Here is a 12,400-nt window from a genome sequence, read left to right on the forward strand (position 1 = left end):
AGCAGGGGGTGGCGGGTGTCAGCAGCTGTGTTTGCAATGGCTGGTGGAGCAGACGCACGTGGACATCCCCTGTCCCACCAGCTGGACACAGCCGTGCCAGATGGCTCCTCTCCAAGGAGGATGTGTCTGAGGGATGGAGGGTCCCTGGGCTCCCTGGCCTTGCCCCAGGAGCTCAGAGCAGCCCCATGGAGCAGAGGAGATGCTCCCTGCGTGGTGGCTCTTCTCCAGCTCCACTCCAGGGGTGGGTGGACATCCCGGGATGGGGGAAGGCTGTGCTTCAGTCTCTCCCCCTTCTCCTGGTACCTGGAATGATCTCCAGCCCAGGGCTTTAAAGGCTAAATCTTACTGATATTATCCTGCTGATGTGAAGGATGGGTGGACTCATTACTGATGCTTGGACTGGTTGTTGGCAGTGTGGCTGTCATCACGCTGAGGCTGTCATGTGGCTCAGCCTCGCCTCTTGGAGACTGCTTTGGGACCCTGGGGCTGTGCCTCATCCTGCCCCAACTCTGTGCCTGCCTCAGTACTGTGGGGCATGGGGGGTATGGGTAGCCTGTGGTGTTTGGATGGGATCCAGTGGTGATTCTCTGGTTTCCCCCCACTTCCTGTGAAGTTCTGCCTTTTGTATCCACCTGGCTCCTGGGTTTAAAGGCATCTACTTCTTTGAAGAGGACTGGCTGGGGGACACGTGGATGCCCAGGCATGAGCCAGGACATGGTCAGGCAGCTACTGGCCCTTGACTGCGTAGCTGGGATGGGAGCATCGCTCCATGGATGGAGCCTTCCTTCAGTGGTGCTTTGTGCCCCCAAGCTGAGGTCTGACACCAGTGTCCCTCCAGTTCCCACTGATGTGGGAGGCTTGCAGGATTCTCCCTGCCCAGCCAGGGAGCTCTGTGTGCTGAGGGGGACCCTTGCAATGGGCAGAGCTGAATGATGGGCACTTGTCTGAGTGCTGCTCCACTGTGCAGGGTGACCTGGGTGCACCTGGGACAGATCCTGTGCAGTACTGGGGCTCGGTGAAGGCAGCACCATTGCCTATTCAAGTGTAAATCAGAACACCCAATCTGATGCTGCATCGCTCTCTCTTTGCCTGCTAACTTCTCCGCTAGTAAAATGGGCATGGTGATGTTTAGATTTTAGGATGTCCCTAAGGCATCCCAGTTGGCCTCTTCCTTGTATCGGGGTCTCAGGTCAGTGTTCTCAAAGCACTTTAGTCTTTGGCTGAGGTGATCTCTAGGTTTGTTTTTAAGGGTGTGAGCTTCTGTGGTTGACACCTTTGGTTTTCTTGCTGCATTTAAAGTGGTTGGGTGTTCTCCTGGGATTGTTTTCCTGTTCCCAACATGGGTTTTCCTGGCAGCACTCACTGGGAAGCCTGTGCTTACCTGTGCATCCTTTAGATGCAAGAGGGAAAAGGAGGTGTGGGAATTGAAGCAGTTGCTGCCCCCGAGTCCTATGCTGTGCTCTGCTGTGCTGCAATGGGGCCCTCTGCTCCCCTCTGTGCATGCATGGGAGGAGGGCAGCAAAGAGATGGTTTCTGCTCTTGGGTTGAATTTCCTGGCTCTGGTTCCAGTTTTGTTCCTGGGTTTGTAACTTGTCTCAAGAGGCAGAGCCTGGCCCTCAGTCCCCACCTGCTTTAAATGGCATTATGAACCCACAGGTGAAGGAGCAGAAATAGGATTGAGCCTCACACAATGCCTCTAGGTTTCTCTTGAGGTGCTCAGGTGGACGGTAACTAAATCCTGAACTCCTTTTCATGTCTTTCAGCTCTGAAAAGGTCTTTTGAGGTCGAGGAGGTAGATCAGTCTTCAAATTCCTCCACCCCACCACGACGGACCCCGAACCCTCTCCTCAGGTCCACCGTATCCAGCTCCACACAGAAGTTTCAGGAACTCGGTGCCAGGAATTCGGAGCCACCCGCCCGACATGCGGACCCCACAGCCCAAAGATCACCCAAGCCCTCTCTGAGGAGAGTGGAGCTCTCCGGACCCAAACTGCCTGAGCCGGTGTCCAGAAGAACGGAAATCTCCATTGACATCTCATCCAAGCAGGTGGAGAACTCCACCGCAGGGTTGTCGAGGTTTGGCCTCAAAAGAGCAGATGTGCTGGGGCACAAACCCCCCGAGCCCACCCCAAGGAGGACTGAGATCACCCTCGGCAAGCCCCAGGAACCGGGTCTCCGCAGGGTAGAAGCGCCACCGTCAAAGATCCCCGAGATGCCCCAGCGAAGAGCAGAGGTGGCCAGTGCTCCTGTGCCCGACACGGCCACCAAGCGCGTGGAAATTCAGGTAGCCAAGGCCACCGAGGTGCCAGCCCCACCAGCGCGGCAAGCGGAGAGCTCGGAGCCTCCCCTGGCCACCCAGCCTCCCCAGGCAGAGCCAAAGCCACAGCCTGTGCTGATGGAGAGCCCACCAAAGAGAGAAGAAGGTGAGTACAGCTCCAGGCAGCTGCTTGGGTGAGATGCTGGCTGAGGCCCAGAGCCCGTGCGGGGATGCTGAGCACTGGGTTCTGCTCTTTCAGCTCAGGTGGTGATGCCTTTTAAGGGTGGTCTTGGATCTGTGCTCAGATGTGTCACATACATGGTTGTTATCCTTGAGTTTATCCTGGCTGAAAGAACTGTCAGTTTGAATAAAAAATGCTATCAAGCCTACATGGAGGTTAAAAAGAAAATGCCAAAAGCCTGGGTGCTTGCAGAAGATGACAGTTCTGCCAGCTCAGGCCCCATGTGCAGCCCAACCTGCCTGCACAGCATCTAGAACAGGCTCTGAGGTGCTGGAGAGGTGGTGGTTGTGGAAATGTGATGGTTTGTTGTCCAGTGTCAGAGTGTGTGGTTGTTGTGATGCTTTGTTGTTCAGTGTTGTTGCTTATGGTTGTGGGCAGAAAGCATCTCGTCATTAGGAGGAGTCAGTGTTTTCTTGGCTGTGGAGCCAAAATCTAATAACATCATGGACCAGAGCCACTATTAAACTGGAGCCCTGGCTTGTATTAGCTCTCTCTTGGTTTTGATTAATCCCGTATTAAAGCCAGCTTCCCTCCCCCGCCAGCCTCATTTATCCTCCCTGATGTTTTGGACATGTCTTTTTCCCCTTCTCCTGGCCTGCTAATGATATTTCCCATCACCAACGAGCTCTCTCCTGTGGGATGCAGTGGTTGGTTGGGGGGCAGCACCTCTCACCCTTGGGTTGTGGAATAGTGTGTGGTGGCCGAACCAGGACCTGGGAGGTCCATGCCTGGCCTTGGAGCAGGACCATGCGCTCTCGTCTCGCCCTGCCATGGGATATTCCCTGCTCCTGCTCCATGGGCACAGCAGTCACAGGCTCCACAGTAACGGGGTCTGTGGAGAGGCCAGGTTTTGGTGTATGTGCACGGTCTAAAAGCAAAGCAGGGGTCAGTGGTGGAGCTGATGCTGAACCCAAGACTGAAGCAGGTTTCTCTCGCTGTGTATGGCTTAGGTGTGGCTTTTCTGAGCTGTGTTTTAAAGAGCAGACAAATGCCTTCAGTGAGCAGCAGGTTGGTCCATCTCCAGCTCCAAGACCCAGCCCAGTGGTGGGGTTCAGCCTGGGCCTCCCTTATGGGTTCTCTGTCCCCAGCTGCCGTGTGCATGGTACACAGGAGGCCCATCTTCTCCCAGGGGTGGGTGCTCAGCCTCATCTGTCTGGGTTTGGGCTGCTCTGAGCTTCCCAAGCTCTCAACTGAGGACAGTTGGGCACTTTAAGAGCAAAAGACTGTCTAAGCTGCTGAATCCCCCAGCTGCCTGGGGACAGGGGCAGAGGGAGGCTCTTTGCATCAAAAGGACTCCACAAGCCCAGGACAGCTGCTGGGGATGAGTTTTACCCCAGAACCCAGCTGTCAAGGGCCTGCCTTGCAGAGCGAGCCAGCCCTTGCTCCCTGTACAAAAGGGGCTTTCAGTCTAAATGCCTCCAAAAAGAGCCAGGACACCAAGCTGTAGGGGTAGGGAGGGCTCTGGCTCCTTCTTCCTCTGTGTCAGCATGCATGTACAGCTCAGGGTCACTGCCAGAGCTCATGTCCCCTTCCCAGTCACCCCCAACCTTCTCTATCACCATGACTCGAGGTTCCCTGGGCTGCTTTTGTGCCCTGTTGCGGAGCATTCCTCTCTTGGTCCACAACACCCACCCTGGGGTGATGCTGGGTGTGTGGATGGAATCTCTCCTTGTTGCTGGGAGACCTCAGGGAGCCCTGCAGATGGATGCAGGCACGTTGTTGATGCTCACCAGATCCACTGCAGCTCTGGCCACACCACAGCCCCCGAAGTGAAAAGCTGGGCTCCCTGACATCTGCAGCAGGGACAACGTGGTGTGAAGTCTTGCTCCTTCCTGCTGCTCCCAGGGTTTGGGGTACCCAAGAGATGCTTCCATGGCACTGGATGCCCCTTGATCCCGATGCCTGGTGGCACTCCAGCACAAAGAGCTGAGCAGAGGATGCAGGCAGCTGCCTGTGTCTGTGCTAGGTCCTGCCTTCCCCAGCTGCTGCCTCAGCTGCCTTGTCCTTAACCCCTTGTCCCGCTGCTGAAGGTATGCAGGAGAGTGTTGTACAGGAAGAGGTGGGTGGGAGGAGAAGGGCAATGGCAGAGCTTGGCAGCTCAGAGCAAACCACAAAGGAAAGGAGTAATTATAGCACTGAGCTTCATTAGAGCGGTGCGGCTGATGGCGTAGGCTGAGCCTGCTCCAGAGCCATGGTTCTCGAGGTGGAGGAGGGCAGGAGGTGTCTTCGTGGGGCAGAAGAGCAAGAAATATTCCTCCCCATCCCTGTTCTCCCTCTCCTGTGCTCCCTGGGGAGCCCTGGCTGTGCTTTTGCAGGTTTAACATGGAGTTGGGCCATTGGCGATAGGGAGATATGGGACAGAGATGTGCATCATGGGTGTGATGTACCAGCCCTCCAGCAAAGCTGGACTTCATGTCCCCATGGTGGCTGGTGCTGCCCAGCTGGGACAAGGAGATGTGATGGGGGTGGCCAGGCAATGGAGACTGGTATAGTCAGAGTCATCCAGAGGAATGTGAGCAGGGTTGTGCAGTGGCTGTAGGCAAGGGGGGAATATGCAAAAGGCAGAAAGAGGCAGAAGCCATTGAAAAGAAACATGAGGTAGAAGGTGAGGGGAGGTGGTGGTTGTGACCCACAGCCCTGGGCACTGCAGGGGTCTCTTCAGTGGGTAGAATTTATCAGAGTTCTGCCTGGCAGCTGGGTCCTGCTTTGGTGACCCTGCCTGGTGCTGCAGCCACCAGGTGCTGGCTTGCTTAGCCCCCATCACCTCCTCCTTCTGACCCTCTTCTTCCTCCCTGGTTGCTCTGGAGCAGCAGCTTTGTCTGGGGTGTCCCTCATGGCTCCGGGCAGGAGGGCAACCCCACAGGTTTGCTTGCTGCTGAGCAAGGAGAGGAAAAGGGAATCGTTTTGGAGCAGCAATACTTCATCCAGATACATCCAATGGCCCTTCCCGAAGGAGGGATGTTGAGGCTTCTCCTGAGCTGGATGAATCCTTGGAAAGAGCCTCACTGAGTCCATCGTGGCTGATCCTGCCTCAGCATCCCCTCCCACTGGTGCCTCCTGTTGCTGATGCTGGTGTTGTGCACGTGTGGTTGAACATTTGCTCTTCTGTTGCTCTTCATGCCTTGCAGTGCGGTGGTGGTCGGGTTTGAGAAGTGGCAGCAAAAATGGTTTTGGTGCTAGAAGAGTTAATGTTTTCCACTTTGTTTTAATAGTTCCTCTCTGCTCCCCCCAGTCTGAACCTGTTTGTGTTTGTGGGGCAGGCTCAGTTCAGGTGATGGTTTAGAAACAACCCCAGATGAAGAGTGATAGGTGCTTTGAGCCGATGATCCTTTTCCCCTCCTCACAATCTGCCATGGTCACGTTGCCCAGGGCCCTGGGGACAGCGTGCTGCAGCGAGGTGGGCTCTTCACCACATTCTGCTGCCTGCTGCTGCCCTCGCCCCATTGTCCTGCTCTTGGCAATTGATAGGGCCACAGTTCTTCCTCTCAGTCCTTTCTTGCAAGGATGCTCTGGAACTTGTTCAGATAAATCAAAGCAGATACAATGAATAATGGGAATGTTCACCTAAAACATGATCTTGACCTTCCTCTCCAAAAGCTGTGTTCCACCATGGTGATGTGCAAAAACTGTCTGAAACATCCCTGAGCTTTCAGCTTTTTTGGAGTCTTTGTTCCATCACTGCTTGATTCTCCCCTTTGGCACAGCTGTGCAGGGTGCCAGGTGCCCCTTAAAAAGTAATAAGGGCCCCCTCCTATTTGACTGCAGAACAAACAGGGTGACATCAGGAGAGTGAAGCAATTCACCTTCTCTTTATTACAATTACAATTCAACTCTTTTCTTTCCAACCTGTGAGGCTGATGGGGCTGGACTGCCTTGCTGGAGCTGGGGTTAGAGGGATTTGGCTGACTGTTAACACAGCAACACTCCCCACAGTGAATGAAGAGGCCAGGGCTGAGTGGAGATGCAGTGAGTAATCATTTCCAGCTCCCCAGGCTGCACTGCAATTTAACTGTACAAGAAGATTAAAGCTGTAGGGACACATTTCCTTAAAACCAGCTGACACATTTGGGCCAGATTACGGGTAGCCTTGTTCTTGTTGTTGTTTCTAATGGGGAAATGCCTGCAGCCCAAGATACCAAATGGAGAAGCTGAGTGGGAAGCACAGAGTCCCAGTTTGGGAACTTGAGGGCCAAAAATGAGATAATCTGGAAAACTGGGGACCTGCAGCACCAGTGACTTAGAATGAAGGAGCGTGTATGGGGAGATAACCGTGTCCCATAGTGGGGATGCTGCCTGATCTGCGATGCCACATGCATGGCCACCTGCCCTAGGGAGGGGAGTGGAGGAGACTGGGTGATTTCTGCTTTCCCCTTCCCACCATGTGCTCTGTTCCTGTCCTTGCAGGCAGCTTGGTTCCTTCTGGGGTGATTTGGGCCGTTGAGGATGTCAGGAAGTGGTGGTACTTCTGCTGCACATCTTTGCCCTCCAGGAATGCTCTTCCCAAGCTCATTACACTGTGTTCAGCTCCGGTCACGTTGGCATTCTTTGTGTCTGTGTGGGCACAGTCCATGTGGATGCCATCAGGGTGTGTGTGGGTGCTGCAGCCTCAGTGCAGGCAGCCAGAGGTGCAGTCACATGGAGAATTCATTTGCCCTGTTGGAAGTCCCTGAGGGCCCATAGGAAAAGCAGTGATCTCCCCAGTGGAGATTCATTATGCGAAGGAGTAGTTTCCCATAGGAAACATTACAGTTCCAACTTCCCTTCCCTGCCCCGTGTCGTTTGAGACCAAGAGAGGGCAAACCTAATGGATGCTAAGCTGCATATCCTCCTGGCACTGTGCTGAACAACCTGTCAGGTCTCTTCCACGGCTAGGTTGGGTCTGAGAGCTTGGTTGTGCATCCATGGCAGTGCTTCCTGAAGCTTGCAGGAAGTATCTCGGACTGAACTTGTCTCTGTAGAGGCCAAAGCCTCCTGTTCCCAGGAGAAGGTGATGAGCTGCAGGCTGGTGGGGTCTGTGCTGGGGTGAGGAGGACCCTGCTGGCTCTGCACCTCCATCCATGCAGCCTGGGGCAGCCACTGGGCACAGGGGTGCCTGTGCTGCACTGAGAACACAAGAGAGCACTCCTGCCTGCTGTTGGATTTATGTGCGGGTGAGTGATGCTGGAAGGCGATGGGAGATGCAGCCCTGGCTGAGGGTGGCGTGTATGAGCCAGACCCAAGAGTTTCTCTGTTTATCTTGTGGTATTTGCATGTCTGGAGCCCATGGCAGTCGTGCTGGGGAGCATGCTCCCCGCCCATCAGCTCCTTTTGGCATCCTCAAGCTTTCTCACATTTAGTTTAATCATCCTACAGGCTGATAAGGCAAATAAAATCTGGAATCTTGACAAAGATAAAACAAAGAGTTTGCTTTGATCTCCTGCAGTAAGGCCCGGCCACTCTTTTTGTGACTTCTCGGCTGTCTGCTGGGGGAGGGAAGCGATGGCAACGGTGATGAACCTTCTGCAGTTAAGAAATCATTTTCTTCTAAACTATTTCTAGACCTCTGTCCCTGCCTGTTTCTGTTGGCCAGTGGTTGAAGGGACACCATAGGCTGGGTACAGTGCCAATTCTGTAAACTGTGTAAGAGGACTTGAGAAGCTAAATTGAGATTAGAGAGAGATAACTTTGTTTTGAGAAGATCAAACGTTGTTGTGAGCAAAGAAGATAACGTGACAGCAAGCCAGTTGTGTTTTTTACTCCTCCAGCAAACAAACAGGCACACAGGCACTTTTGTATTGTCCAAGATGCTGCAACGAAGCTGAAGTGAATGTGGCTATAAATGGAAGAAGCAGCTGGTCTTGGATTGCAGCCTGTACTCAGACTTCTTTGGGCCCAGTTTTTCTTGCATCTGTTGCAGGTTTTAAAGGAGGGACTTGGGGAGAAGGCTGCTCTCCTTCGGGTTAGTTGAATTTGGGCCATTTGTTTTGTCAGTCTTCTGAACGGGGCTCTGTGAAGCAGTTCCCTGGGTTTCTGGAGGGTCACATGCATAAATACTTCACTCTTGAATTCTTTCGTTTTGTCTTGGCATGAAGATAGCAGTAGCCCTATTGAGAGACAAAGCTGGACTGAAGGGTTTGGTCCAAACCATTTTGCAGGCAACAAAAGTTTGCAGACGTTTCTGCATTTATAGAAAGCAGATCATCTTCACAAGCAGCCTGAGGTTGCTGTGCCAGCCCAGGAGTGCCAGCATGGGCATCCTCAGTTCCTTGGTTCCTCCTTGCCTTGTGTTGTCTGCAGCTTCTTCCGTGTGGAAGCAGTGGGTTGGATTTTGCATAGCAAAGGCAGTTTGTACAGCAGGAATGAAGAATGACTGAAATGCAGCATCTTTCATCACCGAGTTCAAAGCTGGTTGATGCTCTAGCAAATAGGAGCATAACCTCACATTTATGTTTAGCTTTTCAACCCAAGAGACAGTGTCCAGGCTAAGTCTGAGCTGGGTGGTCCCACCAGCCTCTTGGTGTTCTTTGCATTCCAGCTCTGCAGAGGCTCTCTGTGGTTCAGCACTTGCATGGTCCCTGGCTGGTATTTCCAAGGGTCCAAAAACATTTAGTGGGAGCTGAGCTCCTACCTCCTTTTGCTTCTCTGTGAACTCAGCCTTTGCCTGTCTGTGAGGAAAACCTTTTGCAGGGAATGCTCCCAATGGATCCCTTGCGCGTGGCTTCAGCTATACATACTACATGGTGTTCACCCTGTCTTGCTTGAGGTGTCTGCACTTGAACTAATCATCTGGATGTCTCCTTTTGGCTGGTGGGAATTGTGTCCTGAAAGGGTTTTGCTCTGCTGAATGTAAAGAGAGCCCATGCAAGCAGTTCAGCTGGGGATGTCTCCAGTTGTGCAAAGTGTTACCTTCCTGTATTATTTCCAGAGTCAAAAAGGTGGAGGTGAAAAGGGATGCTGCAGCAGGACAGAACTGTGCAAGACACTAATTCCTTGTTACCAGTCGTGCTTGACAGCCCCCAGCAAGCCTGGTCCCCTTGTGTCAGCTTGTTCTGCAAACAGGTCATTGTGGACAATTATTTACTTGAGTTAATGGCTCAAACTGTCTTTGATGCTTATCATAGTACTTAAAAGTTTTTATGATGGCTCTGTCTTTCCCCCTTCTCTTTCTCTCCTGCTCTTCGTGGAGTGGGACAGACATTCCTTCCCTCTCTCAAAGCAAAGCTCAGTCTGGGGAGATCTCAAGGCAGGAAGATTAGATGGGAATCCAAAAGGGTATGGTGTCTAGGAGGAGAGGGCAGTGATAAAAGTTAATGATACATAAGCTGTTGAAAGGAGCTTTCCCCATTACAACTGGATGGTAGGACACAAGTCTTTTGTAGAGCTTTCAACTCCAGCCTGGTTGCACCTGGGGTGTATTTCATGTGTGACGGGGAGATCTGGAGGAGTGTTGCAGATACTGCCCTACCCAGCACTGGCTGGAGCCCCTGCCTGTGTTTGCTTCCCCTGCATGTCACGACTCTGGATGTGAATTCTTGTTCACTGTCTGTGTTATTTGCTCTGATCTTGGAGGTTGTGCTGCTTTCTGCCGAGGTTCTGAAGTGATGGTGTCCTCTGAACCCTTCTCTGCAGCTCTGGCACATGGAAGTACAGGATGAGTCCCTGGTTACAGTTTCAGAGGGTATGAATGCACGGCTAAATGCTGTAACAGCATAGGGGTGCTGTCCTCCATTGCACACGTCACATACTTGGGTGTTCACTGGCAACTCACTCCCATCTGTAGTGGAGATAAGTTCGGGGACCTAGAGACAGAAAACCACTGAGGAGATGACAAAAGGTTGGATGGCAGAAGAACTGGGTCAGGATCCTGCCTTTGCTGTTCATGTTCTCATTGCCCTGGGTGAATGTCCCTACCCACTCGTTTCTCCTTTTCTAACAAGGAGCTGGTGCATGTGGCAAGATGCTTCAGGTTCGGTCCTTGCATTGAGTCCTTTCTTCTTGGAGGTTCAGCTGGTGGTAAGAAAATTGCTGATCCTGGTCACAGAGGTGGAGTTGTGCAGGATGGGAGAAGCTGCTCTGTCCAGATTACTGGAGTGGCTCTACGAAGAGAGAGCTCCCCAGCTGTCCACAAGGAGAGGGAGGGTATCAAATGGTTCCTATATCGAAACCATCTCCAATCTGCTCTGCTCTTCAGTCTGCTTTCTCCTAAATTTGAAAAACCTGTAGTTTGGAGGAGGGAAAAAAAGGATTTGGAAGGCAAACATTGGATGTGTGGGGAGCAGATGTGGGGATGGATGCTGCCTCCTGATTTATGAGTGATGGAGACTTCTGACACTGAGGGAGGTGGAGCGGGCGCTGGTAGGGTGTTTGCATGCTCTTTGCTTCATGTCCTCCTCCTCTGCCTCCATCTTGTGCAGATAGGAAGGAGAATAGAGATTACCTTGGAGTCCAGATTTGTCCTGGGAAAAAAGGAGTAGATCTGAGCAGCTTTTCTGATAAAACATAATTGTTTAGACAAACTCTGGCTGAACCCGCTTCCTCCTGCAGCCCAACGCGCAGATAAATGGGGTGGAAGTGGGAGGCCGAGTTCACAGGCTGCTGAGGCTCTCCCTGAGGTCACACCACCCCCAAGATCCCCCATCCACCCCTTTTGATGCACTTGGAGAGAAGATGAGAGGATACAGTTGAGTGCTGAGGGTGCTGCCCAGGCTTTAGGTAGTTCAATGCAGAGATGTTGGTAACGAAGCACATCAGTGCTGGGAGACTCGGGTGGTCCTGGAGGGCATCATTAGATCCATCATGGCTCATTGGCAGAGGATGGATTCTTCTGCTGCCTGCTGCTTTGTGGGAGGTGAATTTGCTTCAGCCACGATCTCTCCAGGCCTGGGGTCCTGGCTGGGCAGAGCCATGCCCCAGATTCATTTTGTTTGGACTGGAAATGGGGAGACAAGCAGGATGTGGGCGGGATGTGGCTACAGGAGAGGTGTTGTCATGCCCTGTGTGGCTCCTATGGAGGTCTCCGGGAATCAGATGAAATCTGAGATCCTGCCGTGATGCTGATGTTCCTCCCACTGTCCCTCAGGGAAATGGTCCTCTTTGCCCTACTTTGTGTAGTAAATACAAGTTTATTTACAGCCCAGAAACTCTTGCCCTGAGGCTGGGAGGGGAAGGGTTCCTGTGTGATCCTGAGGAGCTCTGGGGTTTCCTCTCTGCTTTGTGTCTTTGGTTCCTGGGCAGAAAAGTCTCACAAAGGAGCAGCTCTGTGGGTGGGAGCTCAGTGAATCTGAGGCCTTTGAATGGCCCTGGGGCTTGGCTTTATTTCCCTGTAGCAAGGACAGGAGTCCATGCGTGTCACCAGGAGAAGAGCTGTGAGGAGATAACCAGTGCTCATGTGTGACACGTGAAGCAGCCAGGATGCCATCCGCCTCCCTCCCTCCTTGGTTCCTGTCATCCAGCATCTCCCCACAGCCTGAGTTTGCCTTGGACCCTGGGGGATTTGTTCTCTTTTCTTGTGTTGGCCTGAAGCATGGCCAGGGTCCTCCTCTCTGGAAAAGGGGCTCTCGGGGATGCGGCACAGGGCTGGACCCTTCCTCTGCACACAGGACCTCATGTGGAGGAAGAAAGGATGTGGCTGAGAGGGTGTTGGGATGGGACTGAGCTCCACTGACCTGGCTCTGTGGGATTTCCAGCTCTGCCTTGGCACAGCCCAAAGCTGCTCTGCGGAGCTTCAGGGAATGAGCATTTGGGTTTTCCACTTGGAGGAGTGGGAAGGGTCTCTTTGGGGTTATTTCAGCCCATTTGTGGGACAGGCAGTCTGTGAGATGCTTGTTTGAAGAATGAGCAAACCAAAGCCTACATTTGGGCTCCTCTGCAAGAGCAAAGCTGGGAAAGCCTCAACTTGTGGACTGCAGAGACAAGGGGGATGT

At 52.9% G+C, this 12,400-nt stretch overlaps 1 protein-coding gene across 4 annotated transcripts in view; it reads left to right on the forward strand.

Moving 5' to 3' along the window:
- SEPTIN9 (septin 9) overlaps positions 1-12,400 on the forward strand; it is a 133,080-nt gene that overhangs the window by 76,517 nt on the left and 44,163 nt on the right. For all 4 annotated transcript variants that reach the window (XM_062639756.1, XM_062639760.1, XM_062639759.1 and 1 more), the window contains one exon: positions 1,764-2,423. In XM_062639756.1, coding sequence (XP_062495740.1) covers positions 1,764-2,423 — 660 coding nt within the window. The remainder of the gene's footprint in view (positions 1-1,763; positions 2,424-12,400) is intronic.

This window comes from Pezoporus occidentalis, unplaced genomic scaffold (genome assembly GCF_034315485.1).
Source record: "Pezoporus occidentalis ecotype Australia unplaced genomic scaffold, CSIRO_AGI_Poc_V1 ctg62, whole genome shotgun sequence".
NCBI lineage: Eukaryota > Metazoa > Chordata > Aves > Psittaciformes > Psittacidae > Pezoporus > Pezoporus occidentalis.